This window comes from Diadema setosum, chromosome 2 (genome assembly GCF_964275005.1).
Source record: "Diadema setosum chromosome 2, eeDiaSeto1, whole genome shotgun sequence".
NCBI classification, from domain to species: domain Eukaryota; kingdom Metazoa; phylum Echinodermata; class Echinoidea; order Diadematoida; family Diadematidae; genus Diadema; species Diadema setosum.
In genome coordinates, this window is record NC_092686.1 from 43,410,075 (window position 1) to 43,431,804 (window position 21,730).

The 21,730-nt window shown below is 37.7% G+C and overlaps 2 protein-coding genes across 2 annotated transcripts in view; one reads left to right on the plus strand and one right to left on the minus strand.

Annotated features, from left to right (window-relative positions):
* Positions 1-360: 360 nt before the first annotated feature.
* Positions 361-18,402, minus strand: LOC140245358 (uncharacterized). The gene is made up of 14 exons (XM_072324938.1): positions 18,283-18,402; positions 17,091-17,255; positions 16,087-16,167; positions 15,509-15,657; positions 14,018-14,186; positions 12,903-13,045; positions 10,771-11,017; positions 10,015-10,050; positions 7,582-7,681; positions 6,602-6,821; positions 5,535-5,750; positions 5,031-5,115; positions 3,389-3,466; positions 361-2,067 (listed from the first exon to the last, which is right to left on the minus strand). The coding sequence occupies exons 1-14, from the start codon at positions 18,328-18,330 to the stop codon at positions 1,177-1,179; spliced, it is 2,628 nt and encodes an 875-aa protein (XP_072181039.1). The 5' UTR covers positions 18,331-18,402; the 3' UTR covers positions 361-1,176.
* Positions 18,403-20,981: 2,579 nt separating this feature from the next.
* Positions 20,982-21,730, plus strand: part of LOC140245368 (histidine ammonia-lyase-like) — a 55,284-nt gene continuing 54,535 nt past the window's right edge. The window contains exon 1 of the mRNA XM_072324947.1: positions 20,982-21,210. Within this exon, the coding sequence (XP_072181048.1) occupies positions 20,982-21,210 (229 nt within the window). The remainder of the gene's footprint in view (positions 21,211-21,730) is intronic.

Sequence of the window (21,730 nt, forward strand, 5' to 3'; positions counted from 1 at the left end):
ACATGAGTCAATTGTCTTCCTATCTGTGCGGCAGATCCAGTTTGCCACATGCTTCAAATACTTTCGAGTGGCGACATCAAACGTGACTTCAAAGGAAATACGACAGTTGTGACTCCACTCTCTTGAACCTCCTTGGTTCCATAGAAAAGGGAGAAATTAGGATTTCAAGATTGGAGTCATTCAAGCATACTGTGGAAAAATATCAATGAAAACAAGTTTCATTTCCTTGTAAAAGCAGCACCAGTCCACAAATGTATGGTAAAAAAACTCCACAAAAACAAAACTGCTAATATCTCAATTTCAGTTTTGCTTTAAGCTGTTTAAATTTTGTCAGTAGTTAGAAAAAAGATTACTCTCCCAGGGAAGACAAACTTTAAAAATTTGAGTTGGTCAACCTACATAACTATTTTGGTCCACTTACAGAGAATCATAATCTGTGACTTTTTGTGGGTTTTGAGCTGAGCGGTCACATTATGATCCATCTCCAAACGTAGATATGATAAATATCAGATTTCCTGTCTAACAACATTCTTATTTTTTTCCCTCACTTCCTCATTTATCAAGATGAATTGATATATCGCAGTTACCATTGACAGTAAGCATGAGTGATGTTTACAAAAATTCTAAGCCTAGCTTTGGAAATATTTCTGATTTTTTGCATGATATTGTTCTACCCTTATTTGGGATGAAAATCAGACTTTGATGTGGACTGTTACTCAGATTTGGAGAAAGTGTCAATAATCATTGGTGGCACTACATTTTCAAAGTGAGGGGGCTGACTTTATGGGAACAGGGATGTTGATTCATTCTCATTTTGTCTGAAAAAATCGGCTGACAAAGAAAAAATAAAAGTCTTCATAGTCTTTCCCAGCAATTCCCAAAAAAGTAAGACCAGACATTTTCTGCAGACCCTATATCATCATGCGTATGGCAGAATGTCGTTAACCCGCTTCCCCGAGCATGGCAGAATGTTTACCCCTATGCGTATTTCCACAAAATAGCGACAATCTGCCATATGCAGGGAAGCATGTTAACAACAATATCTTCCACAAAAATGTACAGTACTGAAATCTAAAAGGGACATTTGTCTACTTTCACTGAATTACACTGGCATGCTATTCACATCCATGGTGACAACAAACACGACGCCCATGCACTTCGACTCGAAGGCGATATTCATATTTCCTCATTGCTGTTTGAATCCTCTTCTGCTCCAAAGGTCTCCTCGGCCAAATGTCTCTCTCGGGACATCTTGACCACCTCGGCTGCCAGGCCCTGCATGAAGGGGATGGCCATGTGCTGCTGGCCAAGGGTTGCCATGACAACACTGTCCGTGATGCAGGAGTCCCCTTTTCTGTGACTTTCCAGATTAGTGTCCTCCAGAAACCCTCCACGTTGCACATATCTATCAACCAACATCTCTTCGACAGCTTGATTTGAAGAGTTGCTACATCTTGTCTCCACTCCTGGTGGCAGTGTACCTCGCTCGATTGAATTGGAAGAACTGCTGTCAGCATATCTAAGTGGTATGTTTCTCCTGGGTTTTGGGATAGGCTTTTGAATGCGAGTGGCAACATTTTCCCCAACTCCCAATTTGCTGCAAATCGTCAGGTCATCGGCAGGGCTTGCTTCCCCCTCCTGTCCCGACCGAATGCCATGTGAAGAGTCACTCATGCCACCAGGATTAAGGTATTGCACATCACATCTTGTAGGTCCTAGAGTGTCTCCCGATTCTGTTGCCAATTCATCATTCTCATTGCACACACTAGTTCTCATCCCAGCAACATCACCACCACCACCTGTAACACATTTATGACTGCATTCATCCAATCCTCCATCCTCCCGGCTGCTCCGAACAGCATCACTAGTCCTCAGTCCAGGCACTGTCCTCGTTGAGTCAGTACTCGTGGTGGCATCGCCCTCTTCCAGGAGTCCACATTCTCCGCCCTCCTTCAGTCGCCTCCTTTCTTCTCGCATTCTCTGCTTTTCCTCCTCTCTCTTCGAGAGCACAGTGTGAAGTTCTAGAAGAAGGTGCTTGGCATCCTCGGACTCTTGCTTACGTCTCTTCTGGAGGTTGAAAAAAGGGGGAAATGTCAAATTGACAGTTTGTGTGCATAATTACGTTTAAGGCGGTGACACAACATTAGCTCCTGCGACAATTGCTCCAGTCTTATTTTCTCCAAGGACTTACGGTTACGGTTAGGGTTGTGATAAAGTTTTAGGTTCAGTTTGATGTGAGGATTAGGATTAAGGCTAGGGTCATGTTTGTGGGTAGAATCTATGTTTGGCTTTAGCATGCAGAATTTTGTGGGAGCAAACATCACAGAATCAAATGACATGGAACCGTCTAAGGCATCAGTCTCCTAGTTCATTAAAGGGACTGTGTCAACTACAGTATATCCTCGCAATAAGTGCATCTAATTCCAAGTCATTACTTCCTGCAGGTATCGACTTTGGCTAGCCCCAGACATCGGGGATTGCCATTGATTCACATTGTTTGTCACCATGTTTCAAACGCACAGAAACAGCTGGATGAACAGACACCTGTAAAAACACTCAGATATCACTAACACACATACACAAACACACACTTTAAATTTTTCATATGTTTTTGTTTTATTTCATCCAATTTACACTACAATTAAACAAAAGTATGTGGGCTTTCTTTGAATTCAAATATACATAACAGAATGTAAATCAGACACACACACAAACACACACAAACACGTGCGCACACATGCACTTATAGCAGGTACATATAGTTTACTCATAGCCACGGGTCTCAAACACTTACAGCCATACTGTTACACCAGAAACATTCGCAACGTGAAACGTTTGCAAATTGGAGCAAACGACCCATATCGCGGCATAAAACTTCTGTACATTGCAATTTGCATTCAATGCATTGTGTAGACAAAACCTTTAGCATTCATTTTACTTTCACAAATCTTAGCTCCTCGTGAACTTCATGAAAGTTTTAGGTACACAAAAATTTATGGATTTACAGTATTTAGGTATTCACCACTAGACTTATCCAAATATATGTATATTCAGTGAGGGAGGAAATATTAATATTGCACCTCATTTAAAGTGTGAGGAAAATCAGAAAGTCCCCTCAAAACTTCTGAATTTTCTCTTTAAATTGTTCCACTACTGTGACATCACAAATCACCTACTTATCCAGTAACAAGGGCACAAGGATTTAACCAAAATTTGATGAAATTAATTATCTGTTAATGATGGAATACAAGTAAGTATCTAAATCTTTCTAAATTTACCCTCAATCACCTACAGGGACAACGTCTCATCATAAACGGCATGGACAATTTTCGGCATGAGGTAGATAGGGTCTGAATGGCACTTTCACAAGCTTGCACACAATCAGTACCTTTTCAGCAATAAAATCTTCCATGTCATAGTCAGGTATGGTGTCATCTTTTTCAGCATCAATATAGGCTTCAAACACCTGTGATGAAAACAATGTAGCAAACATATAGACACAAAAAAAGAGAAGATTTTTAACTAAAACAGAAACCAAACTAAATTTCAGGAAAAATCAAAGCTGTGAAAGGTGAGTCTACTCTGGATAGAACAAACACATTAGCAATTCAGTATTCTTTGGTTCCTCTTCTGCAAATGCTTATAGGTTTTTCTTTTTAGAATTAGACATGGGATGCTCTAAAAATACATTGCACTACCAAAGTAAATGATGTTCTCATGAGGTACATAACATATCGTCCCTGGGGCGACAAGACCTTGTATCTACAAAATGTCAAATATTCAGCAGAACCAAAAAACATCGCGGCCAAAGCACTGTAGTGAATGGGATAGCCTTTCCTTTGACATGCCATGGTGGCTTCATCTTTGGAGTAAGACAGTTGGGATTTGGCCAGGACATCACTTAACCCATTATTTGACCATTAATCACACACACACAAAAATAAATAAAAAAAATCATTTTCACCAAAATTTCAAATACAAGGTCTTGTCACCCCAGTGACGATATGTCATGCACTTGAACCTTCTATCTTAAATTCTTGGGCTAAACTTCATCAAATGACTACACATCTGAAGTATCTGGCTCTGTGTTTGAATGATTCTCTCATGGTTGTGTCCTTCAGTGCAATGTGTATACTCACACACAATCTCTTTCTTTGCTCATTCACTGTACTTCTAGTTCTTTTATAAAATATGTGTACAGTGCATTCCTCTTATAATGGATGGAGTTATAATGAAAATCTCATTACAGTACAGCAAAAGTTTCGGTTCAAAGATTATCATCTATACAGTGCACTCCCGTTATAACGAAATGCTCGGGACCGGCAGTTTTCTTTCGTTATAACGACATTTCGTTATAACCGAACAAATACATTATATAACGAAAACAAGGAACCACGTATATTATGTTTGCTGAATACTCATCATACACTGCAAAGCTATGTGAAATGTGATGGGATAACTGTATTACAATAATAAACGCAAGTTCCCCTCAGAAACTGTGTGTGACACAAGGAGCGAACACACAGTGGTGTGAAGCGTTCACCCATGCAGAGACGCTATTGTTCTGCTACGTATTTTCGAAAGCAATTCGCATTTCGTTATAATGGAGCACATTTCTTTTGTTTTTCTTTGTCTGTGGTGCTCGGAAAAGACTTCGTTATAACGGAAATTTCGCTATAACCGTGTTCGTTATAAGCGAATTTTGTACCATAGACTTTAATGGTGATAATTTTGGGACCAGAAGATTTACTTCGTTATAACGAAGTTTCGTTATAACCGTGTTCGTTGTAACGGGAGTGCACTGTACATGTATATCTTTATTATACTTCATTGTTCTGTTGTGATGAAATTTTGATATAACGAAAGAAAACTTCTGGTCCTAAGGACTTCATTATAATGATAGTCACCTGTATATTGCTTCAGTACTATACACTATAAAGAACCAATTGAGAGTAAAAAAAAAAACCCAAAAAACAAAACAAAACAAAACAAAAATGAGAGAAGAGATGGGTAGAGTCAAGTTTTTATACCTCCTCCTCAATGAAATCTATCTCAGGTTCCTCAAGATCCATAAGATTGATTGGTTCTGGTGACGGTTCAGTTGGTTTGGAGGCACTGTTTTCATTCGGAGACACTGCAAGTAAGTACACAAGACCATTAAGACATTACGCAAGGGCAAGAGTAGTTGAGTTATACCCATATGATGCACACGTTAACCTTGTAATATTTTAAACCTGCAAAGTGCAGCCGTGTTGCAAAGATGGTGGAATCTGGGCACTTAGTTAGGAAATACACCCCTACATAATTTTAATAGTCAATCAGATTACAGAGATTTTGAGACCCATGTTATTTGGGGAATAACTTGCCAACTTGAGGACGCTCAAATACTTCCTGCTCCCAAGATAACATGCAACATACAGTGTTTTCACCTTATACGATTACAGTATCAACATCAAAGAATTGAATTATGATAAGTATCATGATGAAGAAAGTGGAGAATGTCTCTGGTTTGAAGTATTATGGTGAAAATCTACAGGAATATAATGATCTTACCAGGGTGATGGCTGTTTCGATGTTCTTTGTGGCCAGACAGTTTAGCCACAGAAACCCCAGCTTCCCTCAGGCAAGTTTGGCATGCATCCAAGTGACCTTTGACCTCTGCGAGAAGCTCCTCAAGTTCAGCGACCTCGCTTTCAGCGAGCTTGCCATTGTTGCATTCTATCTTGGAAGATTTGACCAGTTTCTGGGCACTGTGATTTCAAAGACAACAGTCAATATCACATTTGTGTTATTAACCCATTGAGGACTTGCTGCTTTTGCTTCAACACGCATTTTCCATAGACACCTGCCAGGGTATTCTTGGGATTCGTCTTCAACGGGTTAAGGTTACTCCACAGTACATTTGATTTTACCTTGGCAAAACAGCAAGAAATATCAAAATGCTGATGAGTGATCCTCATTGTCAGATGACATACAAATCTACTACTTTGAGGTTAGGATAGGGGTTTGAATCTCACATAATTGAAGGACAATTTTTCTAAAGACATCAGTGCAAGTTCAGAGAATCAAAAATGAATAGAGAAATACATCTGTGGGAGTTTAACCACAGTGGACAACCCATTCAAGAGTTTTAATTCTTTTTAAACATTTCGACAAATCCCATATGCTACCCACTCTAAATGTGAATTCTACCATTTCACTTTTCATAAAAAAAGTAACATCTTTTCTTCACTGGTGACCAAGAATTGTTGAGGCTACCGTGGTAATTTTTCTTTATGCATTCTGCCAGAGCCAAGATTATTCTCAATGCTGTTGTCCTGGTTTGACATCACAAACTGTTGAAGAGCTTTAACCCGCTGAGGACAAGTCTCGAGTATACTCGGGCAGGTGTCTATGGGAAATGCGTGTTGTAGCAAATGCAGCACATGGAAGTAAACTAAAATCAAATGCCTTTTTTTCAAACTCTCTCTAGACAACATGTTTTATTATAATTATTTTTAGCATTCACTGAAGGCAATGATTCGTTCAAGAAGGGGCAACCACAAATGGCTCAGATGCAAAAGGGTGCATGTCACTTCTTTCCAAATAAACAAATACAAACCTATTGACAGCAATACTGAGATGGAGAATCAGAGCTCTGCTTGCCGAAGACAGGACATCATTCGGACCCCAGATTTCCCTGACCTCTTCAGCTGGCTCATCACTGCTGCGTGGAGTCAACGTAGGTTGGTGGAGTTTCAAGGAACTGTTGAGGTAGCTGATCTCCCTCTTTACAGATTGGCTGGCTTCATCCAGGATTATGTACCATTCTGATGGTTCTTCTGTGGTTTGACAAGAGTGACATAGTGACAGAAGGTGTGTAGAACAGGAGTGCATTCATTCTATTTACATTTCTGGTCTCGTATCACACATACACAAGAAGTAACCTTCAACCATATTTGCACTTACTAATAGGTTGCATCTCTTTCTTGGTTTGGTAATTGCTAAAGGAAATTCTAACTAGAGCTCCAAGGTTATAAGTAATTGACACATTAGCCAGACACCTGAAGATGACACTCATTAATTAATCTCATGAATGTATTGACCAAGAATCTATGACTGCAGTGTTGATAGATTACATGAAATATGCCATTCACAGTACATTGCAAACAACATGCTCATTACAAGGAACAAACAAAATGTGAAAATTTAATGATAAGGACAACTGGAGCTTGCATTGAGACAAACATCTGAAGTAGAATTAATGAATTGGAAGAGTTAAATTTGATATCTGCAATCAATAATTCTTGTGTAAAAGTGTTTCATATTGAGTCCTGTCTCATTCTTTTCACATTCCTTGCTATCAGTTATTTGTGTGTGCATGTGTGTTTCAGTGACAATGTCATTGATTATGAAATGAAATGAAATGAAATGAAATGAAATGAAATGAAATGAAATGAAATGAAATGAAATGAAATGAAATGAAATGAAATGAAATGAAATGAAATGAAATGAAATGAAATGAAATGAAATGAAATCAAATCAAATCAAATCAAATCAAATCAAATCAAATCAAGATAATTGATAAGACTGAATACATACCTGCATGTATGGAAGGATCTGCCACAAGGTCAGGCCATCGGCCCATGAGGTGTCTCCTGATGAACTCGGAAAGCTGGTCGCTGTACAGGTTGGTAAGGGCCTGCAAGTATTAGACCACATCAGCAAAGCACATTGGCCCGAATTCACAAAGGTGGTACAAAGTAAACCATGATTTAAACCATGGACAAAAACCATGGAGCGCCAAGTGTTGCACGGAATATTTCGATACAAGATTGGTCATTTTCGTCGACAAAATGACCGTTTCGATAATGAAAATTAGTTACAAAATGTTGTCACTTCGTTAAAAAATAATCATTTCACCGACGAAATGACTGATTTTGTAACGAAATTTTCCATGCGACACTTGGCGCTCCACGGTTTTTGTCCAGACCATGGTTTCATTTGTACCACCTTCATGAATTCGGGCCATTAGGTTCAACATGATAGCAAGTTTCCATAGCAACAGCCAATCAGCTTGCAAGGCTTCTACATGATGTTATCATAGTTGTTAGTATTTCTACTTTTGCTAATGTACTAAATGTACTAAGTTACATTCATGTTGAGTTGCCACTACCAGCAATGACTCCAGAACCTACTGCAAAAAACAAAACAAAACAAACTAGAAATGTCGCTTTGGCGACTGGTATGCCTCCGCCATAATGCATGATTTTCCCAATAGGTCTAGATAGTACATGTGGACAATGTGTGATTACATTTTCACAAAATTGGCAAAATATTGAAATGACAAGTTTGTCATAAATGTGTTGAATGTTCACCTTCCTTGACCTAGGTTTAATTGGATGAATAGGAGAGCATGTATCTAGGGATTGAAGGACTTTAACTCGACTTTGACCCATTCATACATTTAGGCATTGAGTAATTTTCAAGGTACAGGTGTGGAGAATAAGTGCAATTTCTGAATTGAGTAGTAAATTGTTACCATTTTCATCTGGCCCTTGACCCTAAAATTCATAAGATAATCATTTTCAGGTAGAACATGCATAATATGTACTAAGTTTCAAGATAACTTGAGCCACTTCCGAGATATGGAGGAAAAAGTTAGTTCAGCACTTTCACTTGATCTTTGACCTTTTGACCTTCGAGGCAAAAAAAGAAGAAGAAAAAAAAAACTTTCCAGAGAATTTCTATTAGGTTACACACGTATGCATACACCAAGTGTAAAAAAAAAAAATAACCCTGCTGGCATTGCATGATAGGAGGGAAATAGTAAAATTTTGAAGTGTTGCACTTGACCTTTGACCCCTGACCTTTGACCCCATGAACCCTACATTCTCTAGATAATCACTTTCAGTCAGTATATGTATATACTATGTTCCATGAAGATACCTTGAACAATTTTCCAAGGTATGGAGAAAAAAAAAGTTTTAATATTTTTACTTGACCTTTGACCTCATGACCCAAACTTTCACCAGAGAATCTTAATTGGGTAATACAAGTATACACTAAGTTTCAAGAAAATATCTTCAGGCATTCAATAGATATGGTGGAAATAGTGAAATTTTATGTATTTGACCCTGACCTTTTGACCTTTGAACTTTGACCTCATGACCCAAACTTTCACCAGAGAATCTTAATTGGGTAATACATGTATACAATAAGTTTCAAGAAAATATCTTCAGGCATTCAATAGATATGGTGGAAATAGTGAAATTTTATGTATTTGACCTTGACCTTTTGACCTTTGACCTTGAGCATGTGCACCCAAAAGTTGACAGGCACAACTTCACTCCCTTATACACATACATGCCAAGTTTCATTAGGATACCTCAACAGGTTTTGATAGTTACCTTGTCCACAAAATTCATTATGGACGGACGGAAGGACGGACGGACAACCCGAAAACATAATGCCTCCGGCACCACTTCGTGGCGGAGGCATAAAAACATATTCCCCAAACTGCAAGTGCCTGCTTTTTCCATAGGATAATATATTGCAAGTCTGGTTATAATGTAACAAATTGTGGCCGACTATTGGCCAATAAAAAGCTTTTATGTTTCATGTCTATCACTGTTACGACGCAGGAACAGTTTTTTTGCAGGCCTCCTGTAACATCATGTGGACATCATGTGGACAAAAACTGTGAGAAAAAAAAAAACAAGTCTTGAATGCTCAGTTCATAATAACAGTGGACACAATTTTCTAGTGAAGAGTCTAAGATCATGTCATTTTGATACTTCCATAGCTACGTGGAAAGTATAATCATCTTCCAAGTAATGGTGAGAAAGGAAGATATGTTAGGCAGGTCCTATGTTTTTACTGATTATCTTGACAGCACTACTGACATATTTCAAGCTCTGAGAAAACATATTTCCTTGGCAGAACATGAAAACTTGATGCTATATCTACATTGTATAGTGAAAAAAAAACAATCTCTCTGGGGGAATGTGCAGCCAAACAAAACAAATCATTTACCTTGAGTTGAGAAGTCTGGCATGGCCCACACAATTCCTGTGTATCAAGTAAGTAAGCAATAGTGAGTCTTACTGCTTTGTACGCTGGATGGGATAGTGTTATTCACTCAAAGGAATCATAGTAGCTACTGCTGCTCCACTTCTACATGAATTAAACTGGTTCATCTTCTCTTTACTAGATACTTGAACTCCTCTTTGAAAGCACAGAATGGACAAAAAAAAAAAAAAGAAAGAGAGAAAATAAGCAGAAAAGGTATCAAAGATTGTTTTCCTAAAGCATAATTCCCATGTCCCCCTCTGTCTTTTCTTTCCTTGTCCTAGAAATCACCAAACTAAGAAAGCTAGGAATGTATAATAACAAATTGGTATAAAGCTGATAATATCGGTTACAGATCATCATCATGTTTACAGCTTGAAAACATGAATTAGTTTTACTGGACATGTATCCCCACTAATCACAGAAACATCTGAAATCTTACCATGAATTTACTGCATTAAACTACGATCACTGTTGCAAACTTATGATATTCAATAAAGAGGTTTTTTTTTTCTCTCTCTCTCTAACTAATAAGCCACATTGTGGCAGAGACCATACTTAGAAACTTAGCATCCATCAAAGGCTATCATACACAAATAAATTGAATGCGTTTTTATGGTTAAACACGTACTAGCCTTCATACAAACAGTGCAGAAAATCAATACTTAAAAGTGCTGCATTGATAAACTTATGATTTGATCAGATGATGCTCAGACTCACAGCTGTAAGAATGGATGACTGTCCATCTAGAATGGCCAGGTCAGTGGTGGCTAGATAGAGTTCATCCACATCCCGAGGACCTCCCTCCTCCCTGAGTGGGCAGTGGGCCAGAGTAGCCAGCATTGCCCGTCGGAGGGAGAGAAACTGATTCCTGGCTGACTGGAAGACTGCTTGCCTCAGAGCGGGGCACTGTAACTGGGTGTGGCCAGACCGTTCCAAGTGGGATATGGGGGTGTACGGTGTCATCCTGGAGGGACAAAGGGAGAACAAAAGAAGAATTGAACAAGAAATTCCTATTTTGACTCCAAAAGCCTACCTTTGTGATGGAAATCAAATAAAACATTTGACATCAATCAACAAAAATTACAATCTTTTGTTAGAATCCACACTGACAAATCCTCTGCAGCAGCAAGGTTTTATCTGAAAATTCTTGGTAAGCCAGTGTAAATTCCCTGTGTGACACAATGTTCTGAGACTGCAACGCACACGTGCCTTTGGAAAACATTCTTTTTTCAAAGCCATGTGACTTTTTTTTAATGCTTGAAATGTAGTAAAGCAAAGTTGAAGAGAAAATTGCAAGCTTTGCTGTAATGAGAATTTTATGATAAAGCTATGGAAAGCTCTGTCACATATTCAATCTAATCGCACTAATCTGATATAATTATTCAAAAGCGGTGGTTCCGTGCAAACATGCTTTGAAAGTATGTCTGCTTCACATTCATGTATGCTTCACTTACTATATCATATAATTACAATGAAAGCATCTGTACACTGTGAAAATATAATGGGACTAATCCAGTATGAATAGAATAAGTCAACTTCTAGCACTGTCCATCTGAGAAATTTATCTATATAAAAAGACATGTTTTATACTTGGTATAAAAGTATAAATAAAACCCCCAGGCAACTGAAAGTTTTATTCATGTGCCTTGTGCTATGACACTTTCGATGCACTGTGGTGTATTGTAAGTTTAAGGGCATAATTTACCATGATTTGCAGATGAAACAAAAACCCAGCATTAATGCTTTAACTCTTTATGTGCCATGGTGGAAACCCCCTGTGTGCCACGTTATTCTGAGACACGAAGGTAGTCATGCTTTGAGAAAGAATTCTGTTTTTCCAATTTTTATAACTTCTACAAATTTCTGTCAAGATGGGCGTAATAGCAGGCAAAGTTAAAGAGGAATGCCAAGCTTTGTTTCGATATAAATTGTATGCCGACTCTATTTTCAATTTTTTCTTTTAATGACCAGTTGCTACATTACTATAAAGGCATGACTTTTGCACATTAAACCGTGACAGAAACACAGAATGTACGAGCAAATCTAGTTGGGAACGTCGCTTGATAGTCGATCACCACATAGAATGCAAGCTGTATATGAGAGGAACAAAAGCACAAGAAATGCTTTCATTGTGCCGCGGGATTAGCAGTAATTAGCGGTTTATCGATCGGTCTTGGCGGCTTTGTTTGTTGAGCAGAATATGTGAAGTTGGCACGCCGTCGACTGAGTCGGAGGTGCGAACATGGCACATAAAGAGTTAATCAAAAAAATAGTTCTAAAATATGAGTTAGGGATAGAAACAACTACTGTAAAAATTTGTATCAGTAATACAAAGTAAATATCTATAAATGTGAACAATAGTTATGAGAAAAATGCTTCCAGACTATCAAGCACCGTCTACAGTTACGGTTTATTGAGAAAAATACTGATATCCTCTTATATTTTAGGTTTTATTGCAAATATGTTATATGGCAGCATGTTTTGTGGTACAATAGACCTACACATATGCATCAAATGTGATATCTTGAACATTTTTTGAGTCACTGCTCCCAAAGGTAAACAGGACTTTTAATAGCAATCGATTTGTGCATGGTTGTGCATTTAAGCAAAATATGCAAAGTTGGCAAGAATTTAATTCAGTCCAGAGAGCGAATGTGACATATGAGTTAGCCAGGCATTGACTACAGCAATATCAAAACATCAATGATCATGACCCAACATTAATGTCTATATTTAATGACATCACAATTAGTGTTTTTAAAAACAGATTCCATGAAGTAGGCAATCTTAAATCAAACTATAGTTGTCTTCTTGGAGCTACTATAGAGCTAAACTTTTCAAGCACTTACATAGTGTAACCACGAGATATGACCTCTACTTCCTGGATGTAGAGAATAGCCTTCTTGAGTACATCCCCAAATGCTGTGTGAACGATGACGAACTGAGAGAAACTCTCCCCCATTAGCCTGTACTGTCTCCACAGCTTTGCATACTAAATATACGAAAACACAGATAAGGAGGTTGTAACACAAATCAAAACCAAAGTTGAAATCTACAAAAAAGTAAAAAAAAAAAAAAAAAAAAAAATACATGTGAGAGCATGCTCGGACTCTTGCCCACCTCACAATCTAACATCTCACAAGATACTATCTCTGTCACATATTCAATCTAATCGCACTAATCTGATATAATTATTCAAAAGCGGTGGTTCCGTGCAAACATGCTTTGAAAGTATGTCTGCTTCACATTCATGTATGCTTCACTTACTATATCATATAATTACAATGAAAGCATCTGTACACTGTGAAAATATAATGGGACTAATCCAGTATGAATAGAATAAGTCAACTTCTAGCACTGTCCATCTGAGAAATTTATCTATATAAAAAGACATGTTTTATACTTGGTATAAAAGTATAAATAAAACCCCCAGGCAACTGAAAGTTTTATTCATGTGCCTTGTCATGTTACATTCAACAAAAAATGACAAAGAAAATATCATGCCAAAAATAAACACCAGAAGATATAAAAAGAAAGCATGATAGTATGACCATTCTGCCACATATTTCAATAGCATTGACAGTTGCTTCAAAATTCCTCTCTGACTTTCAGGCATTTATTTGACACCAAAGACCAATCCAGTCTTTGCATGTGTCTAAAATCACAGCTCTAAAAGAATCATATAGTTGAAGAGTTTGTTTGCAAAAACCGATAAGTCCATATTTGCCAAATGGAGATATTTGCGATTAAAGGTCAAGAAAAATAAAGAGAATAAGAAAATTTTTGCTTCTTTTGACCATAACTTCAAAAATATACCTTTATATGTAGTGACCAATATATCATTTAAAAGGTATTATTTTGTACTTTATGACAGAGCCCATACTTCAAAATCTTCAAAAATGGACTTATCGGTTTTTGCGAACAAACTCTTCAGTTTTAACTGAAATAATTTCATCAAACTTACCTTAAAGGTCACACTGCATTGCCATATAAGAGCTAAGAGACACAGAGTTAGCACACTAAAGTAAAGCGAGCAGTGTAAATTCCACTCCCCTCTCAGTACACCAGCAAGCACTGTAGACTGACAGATTGTGTAAATGATTGTGCAATGAAAGCACATCAGGAAGAAAAAGCTAAGAGGAGGGAGAGCAAAGGAGAACAAAAAAGAAGAAAAATAGCTATGTGTTATAAATATTTGATTTCTCAGAGTAAAACAATGTATCAATGTGTTTTACTGACTATTTCACCACAAAGTGTCAATCTTTACCAAACCTCACTAGCTGTGCGATGAATGGGATCATAAAACAGGATGCATGCCACTGGACCAACAACAATGAAGGGATTACCAGACTAGGCTGCAATTAAACATGATCTATCAAAACATTCTGTCCATGATTAATGCCAACTTTCACAGCAGTAACATTATTCTTTCAAAAGTCATCAGAGTTGAAAATGAAGAGTGTGCAAAGGATTTCAAGAAATGAAAAGAGGCCTCAAGACATACCTGATCTCACTACTTTACCAAAAAATTTTGTAGAAAAATTGCTGAAAACACACTTTCCCATTCATTTTAAGATCTCAAACTTAGGAATAATGTTGAAGAATATCTCTTTCAGAAAATATGAAAAAAACAACAACTCACGATTGACTTGGTTGACCCATTTCACCTTTTTTGAGTCTTCATATAAAATGAAGGAGTGTGACTTTTTGTTGGTTTTGTAATGCACAGTCATATATGTGTCTGTGGGTGTTATATACAGGTATTATGAATTAAAAAAAAAAAAAAAAAAATATATATATATATATACATATATATATATATATATATATATATATATATATATATATATGTATATATATATATATATATATATATATATATATATATATATATATATATGTATATATACATATATATATTTATTTTATAGAAAACCTGAAATATTCTCAGGGGATGGGATCTACATTGATGACAAACTAACTCACTTTAGGCAAGGTTTTTTGTTTTTGTTTTTGTTTGTTTTGTTTTTTTCCTGTTGTATTCTACATTTCTCACAACAAGATTGCATCAAAGAGTTGATTAGTTATGTGGAAAGCTTTTCATTTGTGGCTGGACAAATGTATGCATCAAGTAATTTCTCTCTCCTCCTTTTAATTAGACACCAAGTATATAATAAGATAAAACAAGAGAAATAGTGATATAAAGGCTAATTACTGAACAGTGGATACTGAGGGATCCTTGGAATTTCCATTGATATGTCTCACTAGTCTATCACAAACACCATGACAAAACATTCTTAACCCATTGAAGACGAGTCCCAAGTATACTCGGATAGGTGTCTATGGGAAATAATGTGTTGTAGCAAAATCAGCCCGTCCTCAATGGGTTAACCGTGCTTGGCCGCACTGACTAAGCAACACTCAAGCATAATTTGGGCAATTCTAGAAAACTCACATCATGATCCCAGTGATGATCCTCAATCGAGAAAGCCGAGGATGGAGTGGAGATGATGCGTTGTATGAGGACAAGACTTCTGCATCCTCAGAATTCAAACACTTGCTCTCAACAGCTAGAGAATGACACCTCGGAAGCACTCTGTTATTCTGAAAATATGACATTATACATTTTACATTCACTGGAGCGGAGGGTTTACAGCTACTACCATTTTTTAACCTTGAGATTTTAAAGAGTGGCAAAGTCTTTAAAAAGCTACAGAAATTGGGTAAAGAATGTTGCTATTAAAGTTACACTTCAGTTTACAAAATCATGCTATTTGATGGCGTAAATTACAATCTTGCAAAAGAGTAACTTGAAACAAATGCTCACTATTTTTTGAACTGCTGAGAACACTGTGCAAGATAACATCGAGTGCATAAAAAAGGACAGACAATTTGCTCTGTGAAAGTGTGGATCATTCTATGTGATTAACCCATGTCACCACATGGAAAAGAATAAGATAACAGTGGCTAAAATATTGATTTTCTTTACTACTGGATGTAGTTTTATCCAATTTGGTGAAGATGACGACTCACCAGGAGAGTGATGAAATTGGTAGGATCCACTGGTAGTGAGAAATTCTGGAGCACCTCAAGTAGCACAAGTTTACCGGCACACTGAAAGGAACATCGTGACTGATTAGATGGAGAGATGCTACAGACATGTATACATGGTATGATTTCAAAAGCACTTTGCATGAAAGTGGATATATTGACACTACCACAAAAGTTATTTTAAAGGGATGGTACAGTATTGGTGGAGATGAAAATTGGGCTTTTAACTTTTTGCGAGATACCAAGAAAACACTTATGATATAGTACAGAACATACCATTTTACGAGGAATTCAAACTTTATTTAATGAAAATCGGGTTTGGAATGACTGAAACATCCAAAAACAAAGTAAAACAAAGCGGTCGTAATGAAGTGTGGGTCCCACACTTTATTAGAATCGCACTTTTTTGGATATCTCAGCCATTTCAAAAACAATTTTCATCAAATGAATGTTGAATTCCTCATAGAATTACATGCACTTTCATATTTCATAAGAGGTTTCTAATTATCTCACCAAAAAAATGTTATAAACCTGAAATTTGCTCAAAAGCATATTCTCTCTCTTTTTTCTCAGCCAAAAAAAAAAGTTGGCAATCTCACATTTCAATCAGCAACATACAGATAAAATATAGAAATGGTATATACAGCAGTCTTTAATCTTACCAACATTTTACTCTACTGAACTACCAGCACTAATATGACTCATGATTTCTTCTTCAAATTCATTTTTACCACATGGTGACAAAAAGTGCAATGCCACTGTGAAATTCTGTCCAGTTGTGATGAAAATGATTACAAATTGACACACATAAACCATCACTCCATACAGACATTTATGCAAAAACACCCTTGAAAGATTGGAAGACACACACACACACACATAAGCATAGAAGTTGATAGTCATAACTAAGCTGACAATACACTTTTTACATGAAGTGAAAACTTGAGAATATGCAATCAAATATATTGAGACCTGTGTTTTAATACCTGTAGTGAGTGCAAAACCTTGTTGATGGCTTTTACAGATTTTACACCGAGCTTTTCTTGACTTGCTTTATCCGATGCTGCATCAGAGGCAATGGTTGCAGGTTGAAAGCTATCAAACTCCTCATCTGGGCATGCTTCTTGTAAATACTGAAAGAGAGGGGATCCCTGTATGAAGAAACAGAAATTAAATCAAAACGAATCACTTATTATTGCTCTCATGTAAATGACATATGGGTGCACAACCACATGTAAGTATTGTTACCTGAAGAACAGTTACATAAACATTATAAATTTTCCTAAATGTAACAGTGCAAGTGATGAACTGAAATGGCTTTTGATTTTAATAATCAAACTAAAAGGAAAAAACTTTGAATGTTGAATGTTTGACCCCATACTTGCCAACATTTTCATTTGAGAAAGCGGTAGAATCCAGGATGCCTATGCGAGCAGCGCTAGCTTGAATGCTAATGAAATCATTCAAAAGCGGTAGTCTACCGCCAAATGCGGTAGAGTTGGCAAGTATGTGACCCTCGAGATATTCTGTATTAGTAGTATTACTGTACTGCCATATCATATCACTTCGACACCTATATACCTGAGCATTAGATACGTGTGTCTGAAATACTGTTGTCTCATTCTATGTAACGTTGCTGCTACATTCTGATCTAACAGCAGTTTTTATCTAGACTAGTAACCCTTGCCTGTATTCATGTACTAGTACAGTACTTACAGTAGGCCTGGCTGGTCTATTGACCGAAAGATCGGTCTGTAACGTTAGGCCAAGTTTTATTTACTGGCTCAGTGGCTGGTCGTCGGGGATATGTTCCGCTAAGACTGCGTCTGTGTCTGGCTTCACGGATACCCTCCCTCCTAATCATGAATATAGTGTATAGCCTAGGCTGTATGTCTAATAGGACGAGAGCGATAACGTCAAAGAAAAAAAAATAAAATAAAAGACTCCTCTGGACAGACGGATCTTTCTGAAACATGCATTAAGTCTAATCTTGCGCGTCCGCCCGGGCGTGCACTTGATCATACTCATACCTTCATAGTCATACTCATGTCATGAGTCATAATAACTAATAAACAAGCACGATTACGCATGCACCATACACGGTATACCACATATGGGACTATCATTAGTAATAGATCTAGTTCCTCCATGATCTAAAGATCATTGGTTTCTACCCACCTCCAACAACACGTCGTCTTCACATTCATCCATCATAAGCCTGTGCATTCAGCAAACACTGGTCGCTCACTTTGATCTATATGCATCTAAAATTATCGTGCCAAGCAGCTAGCCAAGTCATCGCTCAGCCACCCTCAAGATACAAAATGCCCACAAGCTTCCCGCGGCCTCATGTGTGTGGGTTGCGCGCGGCGTCTGCTCCACCTCCGTGCTCTGGATCTTCGTGTTACGAGTACTGTACAATGTACAATGTAGGGTTGGACCTACTGTACATACTAGCAATATGCAATCGCAAGTTGGCGCTCGCTACAAACAAACGCACTTACCATGTTGTGTCTTGGGTAAAGATGTTATAGAACTTCTTTGGTCTTGGGCTTCCTGTTATTGTCGTTATTTTTTTTTTATTAATTTGTTTAAAAATAAATTAATCGTGATTGGTTGAAAGAGCTTCACGTGATTATAACTAAAATGATACTTTAAAGGGGAACGCAAACTCAAAGAAAACTCAAAGAAAAACTCAAAGAAAACTCAACAAAAATTCATTTTTCTAGCATTATGAAAGAGCAGTTGATTAACCGCTTTCAGAAAGCAGGGGGAATATTATTGCTACCCTTTGTCAGTATCAAGTTGATGGAATTTATAATCTTCAAGAAAATAAATTCTTGTGGAATTTTCTTTATATTTTCTTTATATTGTTGTCCACTCATACGTCATAACCTCTATTAGTCTCCTCATCCAGCGGTTCCAACACCAAAACTTTAAAAATTCATAACTTTTGCATCGATTGTCCGATTTTCCTCAAGCTTTCACTGATGTGTTCTACTAATGTTGCTGCTTTCACTCAATTCACATTGCTCTTTGGGTTTGCATTCCCTTTAAGATGAATAGAGGCCCCATAGTTTTAGCCAGAAACTCGAAATTAGGCAGAGTATATTTGTTTGAAGTTTGGGATAAAACATCTAAACAAGAGACGGGGAATAAAATACAAAATGTAGGAGGCAAGTAGTCGTGTGGTGGATGCAAAATCAGAGTGACCTTACGAAGCAGGGCGCGATTATTTGCCTAATGTGCCATTTCACGAAGTGACCGTAAAGCAGCGTGCGATGTCAGATCGAATTGCATCACATGGGGTCACAAAGGTAATTACTGAGTTGTGATTTCACAAATAGTTAACTGTGGGGTGTAAAACAGGACAACATTCTGAAATAGTTGATATAATATAAATAATCACATGAAGCTCTTTCAACCAATCACTAAAGTAGTATCAGGGTAATCATCCCCCCCCCCCCCCCCCGGCCCCCGAACAATTACCCCGGCTACATACTGTTTAGTGATAACGGTAGAATAAATAATATAGCTTCAGGATTAGGATTAGGATTACGATTACGATTACTATTTTTGTCAGGGAAAGGTCCGAGGTAATTGTCCAGGGGGTAATTGCCCTAGATCCACTAAAAGATTATTTTTTTTTTCCATCCAAAATATAACTTCGACTATTTCAATTTGTTGGCATGAATTGACACTCCATGATAGGCCCTATACAATTTCGAAATATGTCGTCACTTCATTTACAACAACATTTTTCAAATCCCCCCCCCCCAAAAAAAAGCACGTAAGCAAGATGAGGAAATAATGCAAGAACAGAGACACAACAACCTGCAAGTCTGCAGGCACACATTGAGCAAACAAAGTTAGGGCCTAATTACCTTCACACAAAAGTTCATTGACTTTCCTCTTTTTTTCCCTAGTGGGAAAGGAGAAATGTGACAGGCAGACCGGTAAAGGAGGGGGATGTTCACGGGATTCAAACAACCCTCTCCCCACCCCACCCCTAAAAAAAAAAGGAGGAAGGAATAAAGGTGTAACTTCGTCTCTAATCTCCAGATGCGATAAGAGACTGTGTTTAAAAATATATATATATCGAAGTCTTACAAATAACCTTGTGCGTAGGCCCTCAAACAATACGTACGGGTACCCAGTACTGAGGTGGAAAGATCTCTTTTCACCTCCCTGGTACGAATAATGAATTTCTGTGGATGAACGCACTCTTGCCTACAGCCCGACCAGACGCTGTTATGTCGCGCTACGTACGTACAGCGACTGGGCTGTGTATAGTTATCTTGCCTATAAAGTTTATCAACCGCTTGCATGTACACTCATTCCAGGTGTGCATGATAGTCCTACTATACGGTGCAATCACGGGGTAAAAAAAAATGCTATGGGAGCAGTCCTGAGATATGATAAGTTTTGATGAAATAGGCAATCAAATATCAAAGTTAAGGCATCTAAAATGGAGAATATTACTCAATAATTTGCCAAAGAAATTCGAGGAAGTTCAAGCATGGAAGAGCTGCAGTGTGATCATGCTTTTTGCATGATATCCCTCCCCTTTTTTCAGTGAGTCGGTGCATCGAATATTCGTACGAAACAATCTAGTTCGAAAAGGTCTCTCTGGCTTAACGTGGAGAGTGACGGTCAGTCATCCATTTTCTGACCTTTTCATAATGTTTTTTTAACTGTATTATTCGTTTCTAAACCCGTGTTTTGAGCCGTACATGCGAGGACGCATGTTCAATCATACAGTGTGATGCGTGATCTCTTGGAGTGAGGGCAGTATAAAAGTTTAGTTCATTGAGATCATAAACACCCATAACCACACCTTCGATCTGAGCTGTATGCCATAAACGTTTGCACCAGCTATGAAAGTCAGAGCAAGACTGCGTGGAGAATGGATCCTTATCCCGTGCAAGAGCAACAAAAATACGGTGGACTGGTTGGGGAAGGAAAGTCTTTCGCGGTACCGTTCGATGAAGAACTATGTCGTGGAGGATGAGGTAGTCGAAGTCAGGAAGGCCCAATGTAGATCCCAGCTGTATGCCAACGACTTTCTGACCGACGTCCTGGAAGAGATCGACTTTGTTCACATTGGTAAGCATAAGTTGCTCTAGTTTGAAATTCTTTCAGATAGAATTAAATCACGATAACTACATGGACTGTTCCCACAATACATGTGACGCATAAACAATCGAAATAATAGTGATAGCAGCGAAAAGCAACATGGACACAAAGAACGTTAACGATAATGAAAATGTCATCGCATGTAGTAATGAAAATAAACTATAGATAACGATTCAGGGTAGTCACAGTGTCAGTGTTCGCCAAAGCAGACGACAGTGCTGTCTCCCAGCATTGACGGGTAACCATTTCAGTATAATCAGACTTGTATCAAGAACGGCAATGCTGGTAGGATATCTCATGGGCAATTGCCAGAATTCAAACCAAGCAGCTCGTGCTCAAGAGTGAAGAATAAACCATCATTCATAGATACATAGATCCATAGATAGATAGATAGATAGATAGATACAAATTTGTAGGTAGATATAGATAGATAGATAGATAGATAGATAGAGATAAATCTATCATATCGACTATAGATATAGATAATATA

Bases quoted from the DNA above. Each gene is read 5' to 3' on its own strand.
- LOC140245358 (XM_072324938.1), bottom strand. From the start codon at position 18,330: ATGCACAGGCTTATGATGGATGAATGTGAAGACGACGTGTTGTTGGAG. The intron at 16,168-17,090 runs GTATTAAAACAC...TGTTCCTTTCAG, and splicing joins AGGTTTTGCACTCACTACAG to TGTGCCGGTAAACTTGTGCT. The intron at 3,467-5,030 runs GTATAAAAACTT...TTTTCATCACAG, and splicing joins TAGATTTCATTGAGGAGGAG to GTGTTTGAAGCCTATATTGA.